General features: G+C 46.0%; 1 protein-coding gene across 2 annotated transcripts; it reads right to left on the reverse strand.

The window, feature by feature from the left end:
- Positions 1 to 1,717: 1,717 nt before the first annotated feature.
- Gosr2 (golgi SNAP receptor complex member 2) lies at positions 1,718 to 22,215 on the reverse strand. Of its 2 annotated transcripts, XM_006970554.4 has the most exons (6): positions 21,649 to 22,215; positions 14,981 to 15,045; positions 13,111 to 13,219; positions 12,138 to 12,270; positions 9,334 to 9,474; positions 1,718 to 4,299 (listed from the first exon to the last, which is right to left on the reverse strand). In XM_006970554.4, the coding sequence occupies exons 1-6, from the start codon at positions 21,675 to 21,677 to the stop codon at positions 4,138 to 4,140; spliced, it is 639 nt and encodes a 212-aa protein (XP_006970616.1). In that variant the 5' UTR covers positions 21,678 to 22,215; the 3' UTR covers positions 1,718 to 4,137. The 2 variants fall into 2 exon arrangements, with proteins under 2 accessions (XP_006970616.1, XP_042138869.1); XM_042282935.2 differs by lacking the exon at positions 9,334 to 9,474 and having other exon boundaries at positions 21,649 to 21,805.
- Positions 22,216 to 26,096: the final 3,881 nt, after the last annotated feature.

Raw genomic sequence — 26,096 nt, forward strand, 5'->3', positions numbered from 1 at the left:
AGTCCAAGTAAAATGCCTTCACAGAGCTATTTCTAAAAGCTCCCAGGGGGTCATGATGTAGAGCGCCAGCTGCTAGAACACAGGAATGAAGTGTGTGTGTGTGCGTGGGGGGGGTGGTACGTTGTAACACAGGTTCTACTGCAGTGGAGGGACGAGCCCCTGCCAGATCCTCAACCCCTTCCCACCCTGTTTCCTCCTTCTCTTATGTGCCAGATGAGGAAAGAGCAGGAGAGTAATAACACTGAGAAATGTTTTCCGGGCCTGTTTGCAGCACGTCAGAGTGCTGAGGGAAGGACTGGAGAAGAGGGAGTCTTGAAACTTGGTCATCTTTTGCCGGACTCCTAGAGTTCTAAAGCAGCCCAGGGCCACTGCTCTGCAGAGACATTAAGGGAGCCAGACTAAAAAACTGTTTAATGCATCAAGCAAGAGCCTCTGGGCAGACCAGCTATGAGTGGGGAACTGTCACCCCCTAGTGGTTAGGTGTGGGTATGGTACCTCCTTTCTCTTGGAGACATCCATGCAGTCAGTTTAGAACATTCCCTTTCAGTTTAGAACTAGAATTCGCCATATAATGCCTGGTATGACGTTCTTCACTAGGTACTAGTAGGTGGCCTTGTTGCCTGTTCCTAGTAGAACATCTTCAGGGGATGCAAGAGGCAGGTTGGGAGAGTTGGGACTATAGCCACACAAGGAACCAGCTTCTCTGGAAAGCACTAAGGCTTAGTCCACTATCTGCACAGCAGGTATAACACAGGATCTAACTCAGAGGGCTGGGAAGACTGAAAGTGAAGAAGTTTGTCTCGCCAACACAAAAGGCTATGGGGAAGCTGGCAGTATGGAGGTTCTGGTCTTGGCCTGAAGACAAGTGACACCCCATTCTATTTAGCCAATAACATGCTCCTCTGCTGTTCCAAGTCACAGGAGGGACTTCCAGAGTGCATCCACGGGGCTTTATGACCTGTGTTTGACAACCAGTTTTCCTCTGATTTGACATGCCTCTGCTTTCATTTGTTTGTGGTCCTAACTTTGTATTTCAGTTTTATCTATTTCCTTTCATGTGTGTGGGTGCTAGCCTGTGTATATTTCTGTGCACGCATGCCTTGGACCTCTGTAGTCAGAAGGTGGCTTTGGATTCCCTGGAACTGTAGTTAAGATGGTTGTGAGCCACCATGTGGGTGCTGGGAATCAAACCTAGGTCCTCTGGGAGAGCAGCCAGTGTTCTTAACTGCTAAGCCATCACCCCAGGCTCTGTTTCCATGTTTTCCATTATGTGCCCCTGCAGTGGTGAGGATGGAGCCCAGTGTAGTGTGGATGCTGGGCAAGCACTACGTCAGAGTGACAGTCCCTAGTTGTTTCTCAGAGTCCTCAACTCTTCTGGATGAAGTAGGGCTACTATAAGACTTCATTTGGGACTTGCCAGGTCTTGCTCTTTACACATCTATGCAGATTTGGTTCCAGATTCTTTCCAGTGCTATCATTTTAAAAGAACAGCTTTCTGACTAGGAGGCAGCAGCTCCAACACACACGGCAGGACTACCTGGGAACTCTAAGTACTGTTCTGAATCAGACAGAAGGTCTGAGGATATCCCAAGAGCTTATACTTGTCTTTCCCCAGCTGCTTCTGAGGCGGCCTCCCAGCCTGTAGCTCTGAAACATTGTATATGAATGCTTCTAGCCTAGAAACCAAAGGGTAGTCCTGACAAAGAATGCCAAGTGCTTTTTTAAAGTTTTCTAAATAAACCTCAACTTTATTCAGCTGATGTGTTCTGAAAACAAGGGGCGTAACTATAATTTGCCAATCAAAGCTATTTAAATTCAACAGGCAAGCTGGCTTTTGAGAAAAGTCTGCAGTGAAACCTGTAAAACCTAGACTATTTACTTGGTCCCTGGGTTTAGCTTTCCTTAAAGTGGCCATACCTGGAGTATACATCTATTTAACACAGGCACCCTACCTGTTTCAAATCACACCACTCAGACTGCTGCACCAAGGTGCACACACCATCTGCTAGGCTGGAACTTCTGGCCAGCTCCACCCCCACTAGAGGGCATCCTATTCAGGCTCAGGCCCCTTCCCACTGGTGAAGAATGACAACAGTTGCACCCAATCAGGTCGGGATCTCAGAAGGCACTGAATGGGAATGCAAGGGAGGACAGTCATGAGGCAGCCAGCTCAATGCCCTCAGAGCCCACATACTCTGGCTACTATTCCCTACCCCCAGGCAGTAAAGACACCCACCCCACTACAAGTAGGGAGACGTGGCTGTGAAGGTGGAACATCAAGTTCATCAAAGTCAAGGACCACTACCAAGGCAAGTGTAGAACACCATTATATACTACAAAACACTGTCCCAACAATCACTGAAGGGCAGGGAGCAGGGGGCTTTTGCTGCCCACATTTTGAGTCCAAATGGCTCAGTTTCAGCTTGCACATCTTCCAAAGCATGCTGTCTGGTGGGATCGTCGGGTGCCCAGTGGATAGGGCAGTCAGGTCTGTGCAGTCCAAGCTCCGCTTTACGGTCAGCCAGGAGCTGCTCATCATGCCCAGTCTGCCTCCCCAAAGTGAGCTCTAGGTCTGAAGATGCTGCAAGCCGCCTCTCTCCTCTAGGGCCGTGGTTTTCACTCTGCACTATCACTTCTTCCTAGAAGAGTCACAGATTCCTACTTCCTGGCCATCTAGGGCCCATTAGGCTAGAGGGGAAGGAGCAACAGACACTGACTCTGACCAGAATCTAAATGAGGACCCAGGAAACTCAGGTTTAAAGTTTGACAGCTGAGAAAGTCCCCAAAGGGATGCCACAGATGTCCAACACTGCTCCTCACGGGGGAGAGGTGGTATGTGACACACGCTGTGAAGAGGGAGACAGAGAGAGGCCACTCAAGCAAAGACAGGGAGGGCAATCAAAAGTAGGGTTAATACTGACCAGGTTTCCAGTTCTGAGGAATTCTGAGTGTCCAACTGTCCCACCATGAGGCTACTAAATTTAAAATTGTTTGGGTGGGCAGGACCTGTGACTGATAAACAAATCAATTCTCTAGATCTTTCGGGTAATTTCAGAGATTAATCACAATAAGCTTGCTCAAGATACACTAATTTTCAAGCAAATTCTGCAATACACCAGGTATTAATATAGCCTTAATCATGGCTGGACAAAGTGAAAATGGCCTGGTCCCTGAAACAGTCTCATAAAGACATACTTAGCAGGGTGGCCTACCAGGGCTGGGGAAAATGGAGGCTTAGCTGATGGATATATTACTAATGTATTTCAAGGGAGAGGAGAGACAGTCAAAGAATTTGAGATGGCAGAACTAGATGAGTCTGCAACTTACTAATCACCCTTTGCTCATGGCTACTTGCAAAGGGGCAAAGGCCCACCCACTGAAACCTGGGTGGAGGTGCCAAGCTACGTCTCTGAACTGCCAATTGCTGTATTAACTGAAAAAACACTGGTGACTCAGGACTCGTGTCCAGACTGAACACTCCCCAGGAACACTGATGGCCTCACCTCAGGAAGGACAAACACCCAGCAACTGGCATGGAAAAGCTTACGTTATCAGCAACAGCTCCAATGTCTCCACTTCCCTGGAGGAGCTGCTTCCAGGGAAGGGTGCTGGTGTGAGCAGTTAGTCACCTACATGTCATGTTTTCTTAGGGTTGGGACTGGGTAGTGGCTGGAAGGATGTGAGAACTGATCTACCCCAGAAGGCACAAGGAAAGTCTTCTTTCCTCATCTTCTCACGTGTGCTCCAGCCAAGCCATCAGGAGCACAAAGACTGGGCGATGACAAGGAGTGAACCGTGTGGACAGTCCTGTGTGCAAGCCTCATCATGCAGGCTTTCCAGGGCGAGCATCAGCTGTGTGGATAAACCACAAAACCCACCCCTCCCTCCCCCAGTGAGAACCAGATAACAGGGTCTTGACCCACTCAGTTCCTAAGCACCACACATCTTGGTGACCCTAGTTCCCACTCCCCAGCTGTCACAGAAAACACAGCAGGTTTGATACTAAGCCACCATTAGTCCCGGGGGAGGGGTGTCTTCACAGTTAAGGCATACATTTCAAAAGGTGGCCTCCCAGCCCACTTCGTGCTTGCACATGTGCACATGGTGGGTCAACTCTACGTGCTGGGTGCAGCTGGCTCAGGTCAGGTACTGGACTACAAGGAACATAACTGCACAGGTGAGCAGCATCCCACCAATCATGAAGTACTTGTCCTGGAAGGCCCGCTTCTCAATTAGCCTCATCACTGTGTTGGACAGGCCGAGCATGTTGGCAATGTCAAGGATCTTTTTCTGAGTCCCCTGGGGAGGTGAGAAGAGAAAGAAAAACAAAGATCAACCTCATTGCCACGAGTGGCTAAAGAGCACCACAAGCCAGGGTTTTACTAACAGACACTGTCTTCTTGGTCAGGCCAGAGACGAGAGAAATAGATTCACTTCGCCACCATGTATTTGGTCAAAGAAAAAGAAGCCTTTTCCAGAAATGGTGCTGGAACTGGCTACATATCATGTATGTGCATCATATGTGTACTTATGTACATTTCATGTATGTTAAAAAAAGTGAGCCTTGGTTCACATTACATACAAAAACTGGGGCTAGGAAATGGCACCAGCACAGGACCTGAGTTTGGAACCCCAGAATCCATGTAAAAAACCAGATGTGGTTAGCCTACAGCCCCCAGTGCTGTGGGGGCTGAGACAGGAGGATTGCTGGGGTTTGCTGGCCACCACTCTAGCTCCAGATTCAGTGAGAGGCACCATCAAGAGTCCTGGAGGACACCTGCACATTCGAGCAACACACTCATTCAAGACGGATCTCCAAATAAACACAAAGCTGAGACTCCAAGAAAGCCTCTTTAAAAAGACAAAAGAAGTGGTACTGGCCTTTAATCCCGGCAGGGCAGAGCCAGGCAGATCTCGGTGAGTTCCAGGCCAGTCTGGGCTACAGAGTGAGTTCAAGGAAAGGTGCAAAGCTACACAGAGAAACCCTGTCTCGAAAAAACAAAAAACAAAACAAAAACAAAAACAAAAAAAAAAAACAAACGAAAAGAAAACAGAAGATCAGAAGAAGATCTGAAAACCAAGAAGCAATCCTGGTTATGCATCAACCAGAGGATAGATAAACACATTACCGATGCACACGGCTCAGCAATAAAAAGGACCTAACATGTCCTAACGTGAATGGACCCTGAAAACAGAGGAAGAGGCCACACACCACAGTATGAACAGAGCTATATGAAGTTCAGCAGCTAGTACACCAATGGACAATGGACTCTACCCAGCCTTTCCAAGTATTTTTTGTTTGTTTGTTTATTTGTTTGTTTTTTGGTTTTTCGAGACAGGGTTTCTCTGTGTAACTCTGGCTGGCCTGTAACTCGCTCTGGCCTCGAACTCAGAGATCCACCTGCAAACCTCTACATGTGTCACCACTTCTCGGCTTTTTATACTACTTCTTCATACCTAAGTCAATTCATGACAATTGTATTGCATACGTACACAAGCAGACACATCCCTCTACTAATCATAGGTAAACTATATACAAATGTCTTTTCTGGAGCTCATTAAATTTTTAGAGGCAAAGTAGCTTAGATGGGAACAAATAAGCTCAGAAAACTAGAGATAAAAAAGAGCAAAAATATGTAAGAGTGGTAAAGATTAGTTACACCAATCTGATGCATCTATCTTTTAATATTATTTTTGCTTGTTTTCAAGATAGGGTCTCCCTAAGTAACCCAGGCTGGTCTAGAACTCGTTGTCCTCCTCCTTCACCCTCTCCCATGCTAGAATTCTAGGCATGTGCTACCACATCCAGCCTTTCCTATCCTTCAAATATACAAGTGTGCACACAGCATGTGTATACAAGTTAAAACTTTTGCAGTGTTAAGTGGAGAGCTACTTCGGACAGAGCCACTATGAGTGGAAGATCCTGTGGCAGAGTGTGAGACGAACAGAAGACAGACTCAAAGCAGACCAGATTATTCAAGGCTTGCTAGGATCAGAGGCTGTCCATTGGTCATTCATTTTTAATGGTGTCCTGTTTTGTTCCTTATTTGCTTCTTCCACTATTTTGTAATTAAGGCAAAGGGGTTCAACTAGTCTGAGTATTCTGAACCACACCTTAACGTGTCTTACTCAAATATTTTTAGTCTTCTGAAAATACAACTAATTTCTACATGCAACTTTTAAAAACATTTATTTACACATTTGTGTGTATGCCTGCATTTATGTGTGTGCATGCATTTAAGTGTGTGTACCACATGCATGCAGGAGCCTGCAGAGGTCAGAAGAGGCATTGGCTGCCCTGGAATTGGAGTTACAAATGGTTAGCCACAGTGTGGGTAGTGAGGATCAAACATGGGTCTCCAGAAGAGCAGCTTTCTTCTGCTGAGAGATCTTCTGCTCTTACATACCATTATTTTTAAGATGAACCTTAAAGCAGCTGAAAAGACAGGCTGGGCCTGGGGCCAAGTACTGCTATTGCTCTTGGGCACAGACTGGTGGATGAGATGCTGGACAGTGATGGGCAGAAGCAGCTAGAAGGTCTTTTCTAGGAAGGCTTACATACAGTCTGAGACACTGCTACACACCGCTCCAGGTGGAAGTTGCCACAATAGGGATCTACAACTATGAGCAGTTTCTGTGGCTCACAGTTCTCAAGTAGCTCCATTTTAACTCTGCAGTTTCTAATTCTCAGGCTGCTTTCATTTACACACAGTATGTAATCCAATGCAGCAAAGTCTTCTTTGGTAACACTCTTGCCTTCGCAGCTGTGCCAGTGCCACGACTTCTCAGGCAGCTGACAGCCCTTGGGTCCAGGGCCCAGCCTGGAAGCAGTGCTGCTGTCAACGGCCCAGCTACCTGAAATGTTCCATCACCAGTGTTCTGAAAACTTCTGCAAGGGATGACAGACAAACATTTCCCAGACACATGAGCAGCACTGACTGGGTTTGTGCACAGCCATCTTCCTGTGGACACTTCTAGAATGGTTTATATTCTTAAAAGCTATGTGAAAAACTTCCTCAGCTCCATAGCTCCAGCAATCCTTGATAATGGATTCTGCAGAGTAGAAATCTTTAGGGCTTCTACTGAGTAAGTGAGTTATAGCTGGTGTTTACAAGGGAGTTTGAAGTGGAAAGGCAGCAAAGAAATATAGCAAAGGCTGGGCACGGTGGTACGTGCATTTATTCCTAGCAGCTGGGAGGCAGAAGCAGGCAGATCTCTGAGAATTCCAAGGTTAGTCAGGGATCCAGAGAGTCCCTGTCTCAAAAAAAGGTGGGTGAGAAAAAAGAGGAAGAGATTCCTTAAGGACTTAAACCCTCTTCTATAAACGTAAATGCTGCCACAATCAATTGCCTAAACCACATGGTCTGGTCTTTCTTATTATTTTCTAATGTTTAAACGTATATTCAGTTTCTTATGAAGTAACAGAACTAAGCACAGGGTCAGGTCAAGACACATGGTGCCCACTGTGCTCATATGAATGTCTAACCTCTAGTTCCACATTCATTTTCTAAAAGGAACACCCGTTAATAAGCAACTGAGAGAAGAGGCCAGGTGATGAAGACACAAGGTAACATGGACAGGAATTCAGAGCCCATGGTCTGCCTAGACAAGGATCAACAAGCCAACAAGCCTCATCAAGAAGGATCTTGGGTCAGGAACAGTGGCACACGCCTTTAATTTCAGCACCCAAGATGCAGAGGCAGGCAGAACTCTGTGAGTTTGAGGCCAGCCTTGTCTACTAGTTCCAGGCCACCCAGTGCTATGTAATGAGATACTGTCTCAAAAAACCAAACAAAGGAATCTTGGGCTGGGGATGTGGCCCACTGGTAGAGTGATTGGTTAGCATGTATAGGCCTTACATTTGATTCTCTCTATTGCAAATAAAAATAAAATGCGAGGTCTCAAGTCAAATCAGACAGCTGTCAGAGGAGACTAGAAAATGTTTTCATGACAGTGAGAAAATGGGACCTATGTTAAAGATCCTGCCTTAGGGTGAAAGTACAGACTACTTTGTGGCCATACCTTCTAAAACCACCGAAAGTGACAATTAATTTCAAAAAGTCCCTATTTCCAACCACAAAATCAAAGCAATTATCCCAGTTCTTTCATGCCCCCATTTCTCTCCAATGGTTTTGGAAGAAAATTCCCTGGCCCAGGGAGGAAGCGATCAAGAGGCAAGACAAACAGAAGGGGAGAGACAGAGAAAAGTGAGTCAGAAATCACTAGGCTCAAGACCTACCACCTGGACAGGCTTCCTGGCAAGCCACCTCTGCTAACAGTGCCCATGGACTCCTCAGTGAGCCTTCAGGAGGAAGCTAACACTCCATCGAGAACCTCAACCCCATGAGATCTGCATTAGTGCCACATGGATGTGTTTCATAAAAGTCTTGACTTCCCCTGAGCTGCAGAAAAGAGGACAGTTCTCTACAATGAAAGCAGGGTAGCCAACCAGTATCTGTATAGACTTCTTCAGAGGCTGTCTGAAAGGGGAGCACCCCCCTGGGCCATTGGAAACACTGTAACTGTCAGCAGGAGGTGAGCATCAGCAAGCCTGTCTATTCCTCTCCTTGGTAAAGACGGTGGTAGCTGCTCAGAAACACACTGGATGCCTAGAGAGCAGACAGCTCAGTGTGTATCAATAAAAACTAAGATAATGGTCACACTACCAAGTGATTTTCTCACAGCCCAATGGTTGGCAATGCTTTATCCTGGGATCACACCCTGGTAACAGACAGAGCCCATACTCCCAAGCCACCAGGGCCAATACAGGAAAAGGCTGAGGCTTAACCACCATGACTGACATCAATCTGTATGTTTCTCTAAGCCACTCCCAAGGGTCAGGGTCTCAACAGTGCCAACAGGGCAGGCTTCTTGGACCTGTGGCTATGCGAGGAAGAGACCCATGTGGACCACCATGTGCTCTAGAAGCCACCTACTGCAGGATTAGGCGGCCTGAAGACATGACCCCTGGGATCAGTACAAAAAAAAGCCTTCATCATAATACACTCCACAGCTGGAATTCCAAAGGGAAACCACCTTAGAAGACTGCCATGCCTTCATTCTTATGAGAGCAAATCTAAAGAAGCATTTCTCAGCCTGTCACTGGTCCCTTTGTAGCAACCTCAATCTCATGCAGAGTCAGTAAAGGGACAAAGCTCTAGCTATCAAGAGACGCCACTGGGTTTCGTCGTAGCAAACCTGCAAGCTCCAGGGCTTGGGCTTACTGTCACAACATGAGCCGAGGACACAGAAACAAATACAAATATAGGCGCTCAACTACAGGACAAGGCCAGAATAAGAGGCCTTCTCTCTATTCTCCAGCAGGGACCCCACCTTCAAGGTCAGTCTCTGGGCCCTCAGTCCCTCCAGAATACTGTGCCCGCCTCCAATGAGGTCATCCATGCCGTGGTGAATGTTCTGGAGGGAGGAGTTAAATTGCAGTGATTCATCCATGGGTATGGTGGTGTCAGAGTCCTGTGAAAGAAATGCAGGCACTTGATTAACTTCCCTCACTGGTCAGCTCCTGGGATCTGGCCACATCTCACTACTCTGCCTTTTGGCCAAGGTCAAGCCAGTAGAACCAGGAGGAACAATGCATGCATCAGAGTCAAACAAGAAAAGCAAAGCAAAGGTGTGTGGATGGGGTTGGGGGTGAGTGGGTGGGCTCTTCTTACACAAGAGCAGAGGAGGTGTCAGGCCTAACACTCTCCAAATGAGTTCTGCAACAGTGTTGCTTTCTGCATCTGTCACATTGCCCACTGAGGAAAAGCCAGCTATTCCTTCAAGACCTCATTCATTCCTCCTGAAGGTTCTGGCTCCTCCCAAAGTTAGCTGTTCAAATGTTCCTTTCCACGGCTTCTTGCTCATGTTTGCTTTTGTTCTTTAGCTATTTTATCTATAGCTTATCCCTTTGACTAGACTGAGACTATAGATCAAAGAAGCAGTGTTTTCTACTGAAGGCTTAAGTGTGTTCAGGATGGGAACACACTTCCGAGGAGGCAGAAAAAGAGTGTAAAAGAAAGAAAGGTGGGGGAAGAAGGCTGAAGACTACAAGCTAAGTACAGGCTATCTCAAAGGCTTGGGACCTAAGTGTCTCAGATTTCAGACCTCTGCAGACTTTGGAATGGAGTTACCTACTGAGCAGCTCCTTTGGATGCTGGACTTTCAGACTGAAGATGCCCTATCAGTACTGCCCAAGTCCTTTTACTTCACAGGTCCATTTCCCTAAAACTCATTCAGCATGCTGGCTTCCTGTTCTCCCCACTTTGCAGATGAATAAAGTGAAGCCCAGGGAGATGGAATAACTTAACCAGATAGGCAGGATCCCAGGGTGGAGTGCACAGCCAACTCTCAATTGTAAACACACTGTAGACAGAAACACTAAGAGCAATCCTGCTGGCTCTACTCTCACAGACTTGGCTGGGGAGAGGACCAGATGTCCTCCTTCCTGCTGTCTGACGGATGCAGCCTCCTGCCAGGCAAGGCCCCTTCTACCACAGCAGCCCCAATTCCCACTGGTAGGAAGATAGACCATCATTTGTTCTCCTGCTGGAAGTTCAGAGCCACCTTCAGGTGGACATGCTGAATCCCCCTGCTAACAAGAGAGCTCAAAGGGAGGAGCCATGTTTAGTAATTTTCTCAAATGTTTTACTTGGTACCGTGGTACTGACTCTAGTGATTAAGAGAATCAATGACGCCCCTTACCTGACTAGTACTTATTGACTTTCCACACAAATCTGCCTTACATTCATCCCATCTGAACAGGGATGGGTGCTAGGTATTCTCTTTTAGAATACGTAAAATGACAAAAAGAAGTTTCATTTGGTGAGTCAATGTTTCTGAGTAGCCTAGTGAATGTGGTGCCTCATCAGGCTTGCAACCAACAAAATAATGCTGAGAGGTCATCTCTGGCCTAAAAACTCCTGAATGTGACCTATCTTTCAGTATGCTATCTTATTCAGTATCTTAGAGCATGCTGCATTTGTGAACTGTTAATCACCACAATCTGCCTGCCCACCTGCTCTGGATAAACTCAGAAGCCATGTCCCGAGGCACTCAGAGAAACGCACTGTGGCAGGGGATGGAGGGATGGGTTTAGCCTCCTGCCGGTGGGAACCAGGGCTTCTGTGGTAGGAGGGGCCTTGTCTGGTAGGAGGCTGTCGGACAGCAGGAAGGAGGCACCTGGTCCTCTCCCCAGCCCGGTCCGTGTGAGATGAGACCCACCAAGACCACTCTTGGTGTTTCTGTCTACAGTGTGGTTACACAAGTGCAAAGGCAGGAATTCTAGGGCAGGTTTAGAAAGCAACGAACTATGAAGGCCAAACCCACCTCACCTGGTTAGAACGCAGGACCCTGAAAAAGGCTAGCACGCTGCACATGGGGAGAACAGTCCTACTGAAGCTAGAGGGCAGGGGTGGGGCTTCTAAGAAATCCAATATGCAAACCAACAGGCTCCTCCAAGACTAAAGCCAAGCATCCAACACTAAACATCTGGTATCAAAGTCCTCCAAAGTGCCATTTGGACCAGGGTTAAAAACATTTTACTGCAGGCTGGAGAGATGGCTCAGCGGTTAAGAGCACTGGCTGTTCTTCCAGAGGACCTGGGTTCAATTCCCAGCACCCACATGGCAGCTCACAACTGTCTATAACTCCAAATCTGGCATCCTCACACAGACATACATGCAGGCAAAACACCAGTGCACATAAAATAAAAATAAATAAATTAAAGAAAAATTTAAAAAAAATTTAATGCATCTGAGGCTGGAAACGCACACACACACATGCATGCACGCACACACGCGCACACACGGCAGCTTCCAAATGCTATCATCTGCGTCTCTACAGATGGGCTAAGCTCTAGTCAATCTGCCTCCATCTAAGCACAAAAACACCTCAACAGTGTGAGCGTCCCCTCTGCAGTGGACCAGCCTCTCCCCGCTCCTTCAATTTAACTGCTTCCTCTTCAGGTTTTTGTGTTGGAGAGAAATTCCCCATCTGGGCATGTCTTAGTGGCAACGCACAAAGTCCCTCGTCATTTCCACTTGGTCTCCTCCTCCTGAGTCGGCTTCAAGCACCCCACTAGGAGGTGATGCCTGGTAACCTGTCAGGTGCCCGCCAATCTCCAGGGTCTGGCTTACGTTAGTGGTGAAGGTGCGAGACAGAAGCTCCTCTCGCTGCCTCTCCTGCTGCTCCCTGGCGTAGCGCCGGTGCTGGAAGTTCCTGAGGGCAGTCTGCAGGTGCTGGACATCGTACTTCAGTTGGTCGACACGGCTGGAATTAATGAGACAGAGATCACACCCCAGGACCTGAGCGTGGCACACTGAGGGAGCCTGGCTTTACACTCAGGGGAAGACCTCGCTTGGCTTCTTCTCCCCACAGTGCCTAAACTGATGAACAAGAAGCTGAGTCGAGCAGCAGCTTGTGGTTAAGGTGGCTGGAGTCACACACAACTCCAGCAGCTTTACTTCAATGTCTGCAGGACTCCAACTCCTCAGCGAACAGGTGACAGGAAGCAGGCTTGATGACCCTTTCCTGACCTTCCGAGGGTCATTCCACACTCCTGGAAAAAGCCCAAGGGCAGCTTTGAGGTAGGGCAGCAATGAAGTTTCATGGAACTTTTAGGAGCAGGGGTTGGAGTGGTGGTGAGGGTGGTTTCCTCTGAATTTCATGGTGGAGTATCAAACATCAGATCAGTACTTCATTATAAACAGACTGATTGAGGCGATTAGGACAAGGGCATTTCAGCCCAACAGGGGCCAGTGGGAACTAAACAGCAGAGCCAAACTCCCCAGCAGCACTAGATTTCAGTGGCCAGGGGTCTGGTCAGAAAATGCCTATTTTCAAAATGACCTCAAACAAGAGATCAGAATTACCCCCAAAAGAAACATGGGACCATGATCACAGGCTTCTGAGCCAAAAACCTCATACTTTTAATTTGGAGGGTATATGGCTTAGCTAGAACTATGTATTTTAGGGAGGCTTTATCTTTGCATAGTTTTCATTTCTTTAGTATGTACCCAGATTTTCAGAATATTCTATAGCTTCTAATGGGAGAAAGGGCAGCCTCATTGGGCCTGAAGTATCTGAGCCATGTCAGGGGTCAACACTCACAGTTTGGCATTCTGCCTTTTATTAGGGGGTTCCTTGCTTGACAAAATCTCCAGACGCTCTAGATGGCCGAATATCTGGTCTATGCTTGCTTGTATTTCGTTTTCTACTACTGCACAAGAGAGAGAGAAAAAAAAAATAATTTCTGCAAAAGAGATAATGAACTTAAATTAAGAGTGATAAATCAGCTGGGTGGTGGTGGCGCACACCTTTAATCCCAGCACTTGGGAGGCAGAGGCAGGCGAATCTCTGTGAGTTCGAGGACAGCCTGGTCTACAGAGTGAGTTCCAGGAAAGGCGTAAAGCTACACAGAGAAACCCTGTCTTGAAAAACCAAAAAAGGAAAAAAAAAAAAAAAAAAAACAAGAGTGATAAATCATGCTCGGCAGTGGTGGCACACACCTTTATTCTCAGCAGCACTCGGGAGGCAGGGGCAGGTGGGTCACTGAGTTAAAAGCCAGCCTGGTCTAACTTCCAGGCACATTCCAGGACAGCCAGGGCTACACAGAAAAACTCTTGTCTCAAACCACGCCCCCGAAAAAAGTGATAAACGTTTTTCCATAACACAAACTAAAACATATGTATTTCAAAAGGAGCACAATGCACACAAAGATGAATCAATTCAAGGTCTACTGTGCTTCAAACCATATGTGCACTTATATCCATACAGACAAGCATAGCTACACATAGCTGTTAGCTGCCCTGTTTTTAAAGTAGAAGGCATGTCTGAAGACAAACTCCCCACCTTTAGAAAATAAACATTTAAAGGTTGCCCAAATAACTCTGTTAAGCTAAATTTTTTGATATAGTTCCATTTGAGATTGGTCTCGGATATGGATAATAAACCCCTAGTTAAAAGGTTGCCAACTGAACTCCTCATAGATGACTAAAAGAAAAGTAAGAGGCATAAAGGAAAGGGAAGATTAGTATGGAAACACCCAGAGGTGTTCTGAAAGCACGGGTAGGACACGGTGTGTTGGAGCCCTCGGAATAGACCACATATCAACAGGAAAGACCCAGGAAAGAGCCCGCAGAGGTAGAGTGATAGTCACTTTCCTTATCCCCTTTGATAAGGCTGCCAAAATGACCTCTTTCCATTTCTAATCAGGCAACAGTGAGATTGCTGGGAAGGCAAACAAAGGCCAGTGGGCAGAAACTAAACTGCACAGAGCAAGCATCCAGGCGGCTGCCTTCCTCACCAAGAAATGACAGCCCTGGCATCAGCCCTCCCCAGGCCTCGGCACCTGCAGCAAACACAGCCGGTCTAGACTGGAGCACTGTAGGGTGCAGAGCTAAGGGAAGAGCCTCACTGGGAGCCATGGAGAAAGAAGGAACAAAAACAGGCCTGGTGAGAGCTGGGCAGCGAGGTGACAAGAGCTTCTGTGGGAGGTCTACAAGGCTGGCTCAGAAGGGGGGCCTTCGCTTGGAACAGAAACGAAACTCCAAACCACAACCCCACATGCTTCTCAAAAGAAACTGTGGTGTGGGAACTAAACTAATTAATATTGCTAGTTGTTTGAATAATCCTACTAAGAAGCCAGAGTTCTCAGCTCAGGAGAGATGGCCAGTTCCAGGTCAACATGTCTGAATTTTCAGACTAGGTAATTAGATTAAGACAGATGGAGAGAGAACTTCCATTCCCATAGGGCCATGTCAGGTTGAGTGGAAGGGTAATGGGGGATAAAAACTGGTGGGACTCCAGAGGGCACAATCAGGGAACTCTGTGACTTGGCCGTAAGGATTTTCTGTTCGTCCTAACAACTCATTCCATGCTGAGTCATTAAGCCCCCAAGGCAGAATGCAGTCAGGAAACCCAGCCCATTAGCCCCGTGTCATCAGAGAAAGGACTCTGGTCTCCCTGGTTCATTACTCACAGTGCACAGACTGCCTGTCTGCCGTCTCCAGGCGTCCCATGTGAGACTGGATCTCGTGGACCTGCCTATCAAAGGAAGAGGGAGGAAATGAGTGAGACAGGAATAATCGCTAGCACTTCAGTCAGGAAAGACAACTTGTTCTAATGCCATCTTACAACTGATTTAAACTGACAGTGCTGATGAACTGTAAAATTTATATGTGGCACTTTAGGCCACCCATTTTGGCATCATTTCTAATATCCTCATGCTAATAATAATACTGCTAGCATTAGTGAGTGCTTACTGTATCTGAGACACTGCTAAGTCAATAACCCTGAAAGGAAAAGCACTATCACAATTCTCATTTTATAAATAAAAACTGAAACCCAGAAAGGTCGTGTAAGTTGCTCAAGGTCACAGAGCAGGCAATAAACCTCAACCAGGATCCAGCCAATCCCACTCTCTGTTCTGTGACCCGATGTGCTGAGCACTGGTCTGTCTACCAAGGGTCAAAGGGAAAGGGAGATACAATCCTTGCCCCTGAGAAACAATGTAATTAGGAACTGGCAGGCCAGATGGACATGAAAAGTCCCTGAGGTTTACGAGAAGCAACACACACACACACACACACACACACACACACACACACACACACACACACACACACACACACAAGCAGAAACAAACAGAAAGCTGAGGGAGGAGTTGTGGAGTGCGGGGCAAAGGAGATAGGAAGGCTGGGGCTAAGAAAGTGGAACAAAGGCATTTTGTGGGGGGAAGGAGCTGTGTTTGCTTGTTTTTGAGTCAAGATCTCATTTATGCAGCTGAGGCTCACCTTGAACTTGTGATCCTCCTGCCTCAGCCTCCCCAGTGCTGGGATTACAGTTGTGAATGCCACCATAGAAAATGCTATGCAGAAGGCATGCAGGGCGTTTCATGTGGAGTGTTTGAAGGACACTTGGAGAAAGATCAAGCAGAGGGGAGCAGGCTGTGGAAGGCCCACTTAGGAATAGCTCTGAAAGATAGCTATCTCCTGTTTGGTAAACATCTTTCCCTGACAACAGGAGGGACTGCCATCTCCTCTGGAACAGGTCCCAGACATTAGGCCCAGAGCACTCTCCGGAGACTTTCCAGGCCCGTCACCTTCAAACCCTTCCTAGTGGTTCCCCATCACTCGCCAGCTCTTGGGACGCGGCTTAAGTTAGTCCCAGTGCCTCCTGTGCTTACACAGGCCCTTTGCACAGAGCCTGCGTGAAGGAGCCTTATCTCCAGTCCTTTAGGGAAAGCACAATTGTTCTCCACCACTGTGCACATTGTATATTATGACCTCGAATTTTACCAGGGCCAGCCAGGGACCCCGATCTTGCTTCAGTGTATCTCTAGTCTTTTCCAGGGCTTTCTTGTAACTTCTAGTGTGACCTATGGCACCAGAACCCAATCCAGCTAAGACTTCCTGAATGTTCCAAGGCAAGCCTTGTGACCTGGAGAAGCAACCTGTCAGCTGCTTCAGGAAGGGAAATACAGGGTGCTTTGGAACAGGTGGGACAGGGCAGAGGCAGTGGAGATACAGAGGCTGATGCAGGGATGCAGATGGAGGTAACTGATGTATGGAACACGTGGGTGAGGACAACAGCAGGGACTGGTGGGTTGATGGGCAGGAAAATTAGGATCCCTGTTAGCAGTAGTAGGACACAGGCAATGAGGTAAATTTGTAATGGTGACTTAAAGCAAATCAGAAAGTTGGTGTCATTATCCACAGGAACAACAACAACAAAAAAAAAAAAAAAAAAAAAAAGGAAGGAAGAAAGAAAGAAAGAGAAAAAACAGAGGCAGCAGAAATAACAGCAAAAAACTTAACCAACCCAATTCTGAAGAAGTATATCGAAGTTGACTCAATATATCAATAAATAAGCAAATATATCTGCAGCAGATAATAAAAGGATTGATGTCCAAAATATGTAAAGAACCCCTGCAAATCAATAGGAAAAGTCCAACAGAGCAATTTTTTAAATAGCCAAAGAGATGGACGGTGGTGGTGTACACCTTTGATCCCAGCACTCAGGAGGCAGAAGCAGGCAGATCTCTGAGTTCAAGGCCACCCTGATCTACAGAGCAAGTTCCAGAACAGCCAGGGCTATACAGAGAAACACTATCATTGAGCCCCCCTCCCTCTCAAAAAAAAAAAAAAAAAAAAAAAAAAAAAAAAAGACCAAAGGGCAAATGACAGAAAAGGAAACACAGAGAGTAAACAGATACATAAAAGTTGATCAACTTCGATAATAGCTCAGAAAAACACATGTTAAAACCAACGAGATCATATGCCTCCCATGAGGAACTTGAGAACATGGACACAGGTAGGAAAACCATACATGCCAGTCTCATACCACCTGGTAGGATTCTAAGTTGGTGAAATCCTTCAATGGCTTTCTGACAACACCTGGCAGCATCACACACACTGTGTGACCCAACACCACACTTCTAGCAGTAAGGCTTACAGAGATTCTGGCTTATATCAAGGACTTGTAATAGATGATCATCAAAGCATTTTTGTGCAGATTTATAACCCACAGCCTTATCTATAATAAAAACTTGTAAGTTTGTAGCAAACCAATATGTGGTAAAAATTGATGAGTCTTCATTTATTCCATACAGTGTGACATTTTATTGCCCTTTCATGTGTCGTGTGCTCCCCTTATGTTGGAATGAAACCTCCCCTCCTCCCCAAGACAGGTCACTTTATTATGTAGCTCTGACTGTCCTAGAACTCTGTACACCAGGCTGGCCTCAAACTCAGGGATCCCCACCTTTCTGTCTCCCTAGTGCTGGGACTAAAGTTGTGCACCACCATAAAACATAAAAATCTTTCTGAAAATCTAAAAAAAAAAAATGTTCAAAGTTTACGGGTTTCAAATAAAGGACTGTAGGTCTATTCAGTGAGACATATGCAAATAATACTATTAATAATATAATAACCACTGAAGTGTTCACCAAGAGAGAACTCAGATTAAGTTCAGCAGATTTATAAAGCTAGCAGGGTTGGCAAAACAGCTCAGTGGGTGAAAGGGCATGCTGCCAAGCCTGATGACCTGAGTTTGATCCCCAAAACCCATATGGTGGAAGAAAATAACCAATTCCTGCAAGCTGTCCTCTGGCCTCCACTTTGGTTCGTTTGCACCTACACACACACACACACACACACACACACACACACTAAATAAATTTAAATGCTAATAAATAAGAGCTTGAGCTAGTCATATCAGTATGGACATTAAGTCTTTAAGATGATTGTAAAAGGAAAAAGGAGCTGGGCTGCGGTGGCACATGCCTTTAATCCCAGCACTTGGGAGGCAGAGCCAGGCGGATCTCTGTGAGTTCGAGGCCAGCCTGGTCAGCCTGGTCTACAGAGCGAGATCTAGGACAGGGACAAAAAACTACACAGAGAAACCCTGTCTCAAAAAAAAAAAAAAAAAAAAAAGGGGGAAACCTAGTATATTAAGTATCTGTTTTTGGTAAATTAAAAGTCACATAAAACAAGTAGCATATGCTGTTTGCGAACACAAGAAAAAGAATAAAATCACTGATGTGAGGGTGACAAGCTCTGAGGGTAAGAACAGATGTAGGCGCTTTTGATTCAGCTTGTTTATAAATCAATTATGTGAAGCACATATATTAATTTGAATCCTAACACTGGGTGATGGCACCCTTTATTTTTATGTGTTTGCAATATTTCATAAATAAAAAAACTAAGAAAAATAAAGTTTTTTCCAGATGTCAATGATTTAATGAAACTCATTACTTACTCATTCATTCACACATTCAACAAACAATAGGCTATACAATCATAATGGTCCATGGGAAATCAAGAAATGAAACCATGGGCCATCTACAGTGGGAAAGAACACAATGAGGGCTGTAACTGTAAATCTTGGCTGATTTAAAGATGTGTTGGTTTCTTCTGTGGTATCTATGATAAATGGAGCCTGAAGACAGTACAGGGTGAGAATGGTCATTAAACAAGGATCCAAAGGATGCTCTTCAATAACTGGAATGGACGTTAAGAAGTAGAAAAGAGTTTGTCTCCTACTTCTGCTTAAGGGAGTCCCCAAAGCAAAAGGTACATGTTCCAAGACACCACATTTCAGCTTTACACAGAAAACAAATTACAAAATTATGAGTTGTCTTCTTGAAAAAAAAAAAGAAAGAAAGAAAGGAAAGTGCCTCTACCTGTGCAACACTAGGTCCCTGGACTGTCGAGGGTCTTACAAGGGTCTTCATGACCAAAGATAGAAATGGAATGGAAGCTCTTGTCAGTCCCTTTCAAGTCTTGAGATTCTCAAGGACAGGCGAGACAATAATAATACCCCCAAAACACTCTTTGGCCAGCTTTGTTATACTAAGCTAAAAAGGATAATTTTAAGAAATTTCAGAGAAACATTACTGATTTTCCCCATCTAATTTCTATTTATAAGTTCTGTTTGGCTCTAAATGAATTAGAAAAGATATAATCAATAAAGTAAGTCCAGTCTCTACATCCCATGCTAGGAAGTAAATGCAGACAACAAGGCAGGTGTGACCAGCATGGTGGGAACTCCTACTACAGGACTTGGAGAATCTGTTTCCACTCAACTGGGAACCAGACAACACCTGCACAGCCAAGTGACATGTGATACCTAAACAGGATCTGGGGTGTAGACACAGAGAAAAAGAAGTCTCCGGCTTTTCTAACATGGGGTCCACCATGGACTTGGGTAATAATATAGCTAAGCAAAGAGTTAGTACACATTAAGCAAGAGGTATTGCTGTTGTTTCCTTTTTTTAAAAAAAGTTTTACACATGTTGTAGCAAGAATTTTAAATGAAGCTGCTCTTTAAAGAAGTCCATGAATCAGGGCTGGAGAAATGGCTTAGAGTTAAGAGCACTGTCTGCTCTTCCAGAGGACCCAGGTTCAGTACGAAGCACCCATAGGGCAGCTCACAACTGTCCGTAACTTCAGTTACAGGGGATCTGACACCCTCACACAGACATACATACAGGCAAAATACCAATGCACATAAAATAAAAATAAATCATTTAAAAAAAGAAGTCAATGAATCTGTTTGGGCCCCGTGGTAGTAATGTCTGTAATCCCAGCAGGAGGTTTTCATGTCTTCCACTCAACATCTGTAGCTAGTCTTTACCTCATAAGGCTAATTGACAAACTGGTCTTGAGATAATAGTTCTTAAAACTAACTACTCATTAAAACCACCTGGAAAGCCTGTTCACTAAAAAGCTGTTTGTACCTAAGACCTACTTAACCTGCACTTCTAGAGCTGAGATCCAGAATGGCAGACTGGACAACACAAGGAACAAATGAAAACCACCTTTGCAAACACAAGAATCTCAAAAACGGAAGCCTGGCTATTTGCTTCTCTCTAAAATTCACCTTAGTGGACTATTACTGAAGTATAAAATGTCTTGTTTTTCATTCACTTCATTTTTTTTCCCCATTCATTTGGTGCTCAGAACTTTTTCACATATATGACTTTAAATAATTGATTTAAAGTCAGTGTACTTTCACAGTAAGAGATAGTCACAGATTAGGTTCAAAGTTCTAGAGAGATGAGTGTGTTCTGATGTGTTATGTTTCGTCAATTCAGCAACTAGCATACTAACCTCAATGCACTATTAGGCCCATGTGCCCTGCTAGGTAAAGGATCTGTTCTTAGTAATGTGATTGTGATTTTCTGTTTCATTCCTTTTCCAACTGACTCACTGGCTAGTTGGTTTTTGTTGTTGTTTGTTTGGGTTGTTTTGTTTTGTTTTTTGGAGCTCTTCTTACACTTTTTTATATAATAAGCAAATTGTCATTATAATGTAGTTTCCTTATTTTCCCTCTCCCAGATCAAACACTTTGTTGCCAAAGTAAAAAGAAAACCATTAACTTAGAATATCAGAAAGAAAGAAAATGGCCACCATTCCTTTTGTTATGAGTTTACTAGGGAGGCCAGATGACTAGTTTGTTTCATTTTCAGACCCAAGGCGTATGATATTTATTTCAGTGTTGTCGAAAGATCAACAGAAAGTCCTTAAACTAGCATAGGTATGGCCCCTTACCATGCCCAGCTACATAACACAGCAAGCTGCCAAAACACGGGACAACACGGATAAAGGCAACTAACTGAGTTATGATCAGAAGCTAACCTAAAACTCAATTTCGATTTCCCCAAAGCTAACTTGTAATCAAACATGACTAACACTAATAGTCTCTATTACCTGCATTTCTGCATGTCACAAAAATACGTTCTTTAATATCCAACCAAGAACACCAGACACTCTTTTCATACAACTCTGACACTCCCACTAAGCAATGAACTGATGGGACACAGGCTTCGTCAACCGCTTCTCTGTTCCCGAAGCTCTACCAACCCGGAGGACTAAGCTGGCAGGTGCTGGACAAAGTACTCCAACCCGGGGGATGCACTTGTCCTTCCCAACAGGCAGTCACGGCCTGCAGCAGGAGCTACCCGGCCCAAGCCTTCGCGCCCGGACCGGCCCCCTCCCGCGGCGGAGGGCAGCCCGCGAGGGGCTGGGAGGTGCGAAGCAGCCCCGGCGGAAACGCTCCACCTCCACCATGGCAGTCGCCAGAGCCCCGAGCCCCAGGGGCCGCCGCCCGGGCCGAGCCCAGCCCGCTCCCCGACGCAGCCCTCACTTGTGCGTTTGTTGGTACAGCGGCTCCATGACGCCGGCCGAGCCGGCCTGCGGCTTCCTCGGAACACGTCCTCACAGCCCCACTTCCGGCTTCCGACTTCCGGTCTCAGGACCCGCCCTTCTGAGTAGGGCGCCCGCGATTGCGCCTGTCCCGCGGTGGTTGTGAGGTCGGAGAAGGGGTCGAGGGAAGGGAGAGCGGTACGCGAGGGGTGGGTGTGGCTCAGCGGGGAGACAACCGGGGAGGTTTATTGCTGAAGCCGGGCTTCGGGTTTGAATCAGGTACCGGCGAGGACGGTCGCGAGGTACTGACGTCAGAGCCTCGGCAAGAAGTCGCGGGCGACTTTCTCTACAGCTCTCCTCAGAGCGTCTTCCGGCCTGACTTCGCCTTAAACGGTGTCAAGACGGGTCAAGGGACTGCGTTCCTCAACGCGGATGCTTTTCCTGTCGCGAACTTGTCCGCCCACTGGTCTTCCCATCTCCTTCTGTTGGTTTCCGTTAAACCCACAGTGAGAGAGTGGTTAGCATCTGTCCTGTGTGACGTGGAACAAGCAAATCCCTCCTGTTCTTCAAGGGGTTGAACTAGAAAAGGAAATACGATCTGTGTGCAAATTAACAATTCCAGAAGGTAGAAAATCCCAATAAATGCAAAGATTATGAACTGAAAACTGGGGCTGTCGTCAAGGGAGATTTTTAAAAGACATGAAGGGCGGGTGACATTTTGGATTAGGAGTTGGAAGGGTTCAAACACTTGTCTTCACCTAGGCCCATCTCATTTCCATCCATCTAGGTTCTTATCTATAGTTCCTCCCAAGGGAGGAGTTGTTCCTCTTCCTTTGGTGAGTTGAACCTTCTATTTTCCTGTATCCTGCATCCCTCCCAGTTTTGTGTCCCAAGAGACTGCCTGCCCATATTCTTCTTTCCCTAACATTAAATGTCCCACTTCCTCTCACATTTACTGAACATCCACTATGTACCATACGCAGATAATGTGGGATAGGAAAGCAAGCAAAACACATTCCTGAAGTTTCTCCCCTTGCTGTCTATTGAGAAGGTTCATACCTTGAATCTAAATTAGCAATCAACATTTAGGCTATCACTGATAGAAGAACCATTTCCCTGGAGAGGAGCAAGAGGGATTCATGGATCCAGAAGCAAGGGTATAGGGCCTTCAAGGATCAGTAGAGGGTTGGATGGGGAGCGGGCTGCATTTCAACTGTGGTTGAATGGACAGTGTGATTGGGGAGGGTTAGATAAAGGGCTACTTTATTAGATTTTTAGTACTTCACTGGTGCGGAATGTACAGTGAAGTATGTGTGTGTACTTGTATGTATTGGTAGAGTTGTTTTGGGGTGGTGTGGGACCCCAGGTAAATATTTTTGAGGGCTTTGCTGTAGAGGTATTTTGATTTTAAGTTGTATTACAAAATTCGTCACCCCCTATGAATAAATAACAGAAAAAAGGGGCTTCCGTATTCATTTATTTTGTAATAAATACAGCAAAGACTCCTTGCAGTATTTATACATCACAAGTCCCTATTTGGGCCTGATAACTCTATCTGTTCTTGTCCTTTATTTTTGAATGTGCTATTTCTGGCCACCATGAAAAAAGAAAGAACAAAGCTGTTGTTTGTAATGGCGTGGCTCTTCTGTCTCCATTGGTCTCGGTAGCTCTTCTTGACTTTCCAGTTCCAGTGCCATTTGCTTAGTGCTGGTGATTCCTGACTCAGTTCACTCCTGTGCTTTGCTAGTGACAGCAGGACTTGCAGGTGTTGCCTAGAGTCCTGTGCCTGCTAGTTCTTCTCTCATTGCTGTGACTCACACCTGACAAGAAGCTACTTAGGAGAGGGAGGGCTGATTGGGCTTCACAGTGTGACAAGGTACTGTCCATCCTGGCAGGAAAGTCATGGGGGCAGGCAGCTTCACGGTGCTGGGAATGGGAGGCAGCTACTCTTTACATCTTAGCAGACCAGAAAACAGAGAAAGGAGAAGGCTAACATTCTGTTGGCTTTCTCCTTTTTTCTCTGATTTAGTTTGGGATCTCAACCCATGGGATAGTGACACTCATATTCACAGGGAGTATTCTCCCCTTAGTCAGTCCTTTCTGGAAATACCCTCACAGACATACTCAAAGGGGTGCCTCACTTGTGTCCTTGGAGTTTCATTTTTCTCATTTATATGTATGTGCCTAGCTACGTGCTTGTGAGTGCAGATGCCTGAAGAGACCAGAAGAGGGCATTGGATTCCTGGAATTGGATTACTGGGTACTGGTGGTTGAGTCATCTGATAGGGGTGCTGGGAACTGAACTTGGGTCCTCTGGAAGAGCAGCAGGTAGTATTAAGTGCTAAGACATCTCTCCAGCTCCCCTGAATGTTTCTTAATGCAATCACGTTGACAATCTAAAATTTGCCATAAGGAATATTCACAAACACATCAAATTTAGTTAGGAATTTTGTAGGATTAGTGTACAACAGTGTAGTTTCCACTGCATTCCTAGAATGTGATTTTTTTTCCCCAGTGTTTACCGCATCCTGGCTTCCACACACTGAAACCCGTTGGTAGAGGCAGGGGGATGATTGGTTAGGGTGGCTCTCGAAGAGAAGTCCTACTCATTTAAGAAATATCTGACTCTTACCAGCTTGAGACTGACCCCATAGCTCGTGAAGTTATCACATTGATCATAAGGAACAAGCCAGGTGGCGGTAGTGCATACCTTTAATCCCAACACTTGGGAGGCAGAGCCAGGTGGATATCTGTGAGTTCGAGGCCAGCCTGATCTGCAGAGCGAGATCCAGGACAGGCACCAAAACTACACAGAGAAACCCTGTCTCGAAAAAACAAACAAACAAAACAACAACAACAAAGGAATAGAGGAGATTGACTGCAAAGGCCAGTTGGCCTTAGAAAGTAATAATATCAAATGGAAATAGAAATGGAGGACTGCCAGCATGTGGTGTAAAGCTGTAGCGGCCCTTCTGAGCCTCCGCCCAAGTTCCTGTCCTGTGACACTGAGGGATGCAGTAGAATGGATGATGTTTAAACTACTGAATCCTGGGGAGAGGCATTGAGACAGTGTCTCAGTGCTCAGGATGGCCTCTAACTCTCCATCTTCCTGCCTTAGTCTCCTATATGCTGGGATTAAATGTGAGTCCTCATGTCTGGCTTAAGACCCTGTACTTTTGTTATGTAGCAAAGCAGATAGTTGACCTGAAGGAGTTCCTTATCTAGTCAGGGTGATAAAGATCAGGACATATGAAAAACCAACAAAGCATGATAGCATATAAATTTACCATGAGGGTAGGGGCTGAGGATGCAGCTCAGTGGTAGAGCATCTGCCTGCCTTGCATGCATAGGCCCTAGACTCTATCCAGTACTACAAAGGGAGAGGTAGTGAGAAGATACAGGTAAGGAATAGATGTTCTTGAACCATGATGGAGGAGACTGTTCAGAGAGATAGGATTTCAGCAGGACCTTGAAGTACATGGATGATGTGTAGTGAGGCAGGCCAGGGTATCCAGGCAAGTGGGGGGTAAAGTAGGGGTCTCATCTCTGGCTGTGCTCCCATCCCAAGTGTAGTAACCTCAGCTCTCTTCACAAGGGCCTCTGTGTCTTCTGGCTTTTGCATCTACTATTCCCTGTGCCTCTGACACATTTCCCTCTGCTTCAGGCCTGAACAATCCCCACTTACTCTTCAAGTCCCAGCTGTGACGTCACCTCCCCTGGGGAGCACCTTAGAGGCCCAGGCTGTGGATGCTCACTAACCTGTGTTGTTTCCCTTTGCACCTTGTACTTCCTCTTGGCTCTCAGAAAAGGTGTCTCAATTCTCTGTCCACCATCCTCAGGGAAGGAGATGCATCTATGTCTCTGCATAGCGCAGAGCCTAATAAGAGGCAGTACTCGTTAAATGTCAGCCCCTCCTGGGGTGGGGATGTAGCACAGTGGTAGAATATTTGCCTAGGAAGTCCTAGATTCAATCCCCAGTATCACCAAAGCAGTCATCTTAAATGGATTTTATGTAATAACTCATTCTCCCAAGTATTTTTCATGGCTCTGTGTTACAGAAACTGAATTACTTGAAAATTGGTTTTTAGGTGATTAAAAACTGCCCACATCACAAGGCTCTGGCCTCTGTCCCAGCACTGCAGAAGAATAAACAAAATCAACAACAAAACTTAATCCACAGCAGGAGAGCCATCCTCTGTGAAAAGTCAAAACTTAGACAGGGTGCAGTGCTGGATAAATGCCTCCTTTGACTTTAAACACAGTCACAGTCACTTCTCGTTCCGTGCTCTCATCCCCTGCTGGGAGGCAGGACCAGCATCACCACCCTGCTTGTCTTCACAGAGACACTGAGCTGCAGAGAACTGAACCTGATGGCCCAAGCTGACTAAAGGTGGAAGAGTACAAGGACCAGACTAGAGTCACATGCCCCCCTCCAGGCAGCCGTATCAT

Source organism: Peromyscus maniculatus, chromosome 8 (genome assembly GCF_049852395.1).
Source record: "Peromyscus maniculatus bairdii isolate BWxNUB_F1_BW_parent chromosome 8, HU_Pman_BW_mat_3.1, whole genome shotgun sequence".
Classification (NCBI taxonomy): Eukaryota; Metazoa; Chordata; class Mammalia; order Rodentia; family Cricetidae; genus Peromyscus; species Peromyscus maniculatus.

Excerpts from the sequence above, each read along its gene's own strand:
- Gosr2 (XM_006970554.4), bottom strand. The coding sequence starts at position 21,677 with ATGGAGCCGCTGTACCAACAAACGCACAA. Across the intron at positions 15,046-21,648 it reads CTGTACCAACAAACGCACAA|GCAGGTCCACGAGATCCAGT; the intron begins GTGAGGGCTGCG and ends TTCCTTTGATAG. Across the intron at positions 4,300-9,333 it reads CCCAGAGACTGACCTTGAAG|GGGACTCAGAAAAAGATCCT; the intron begins GTGGGGTCCCTG and ends TCACCTCCCCAG.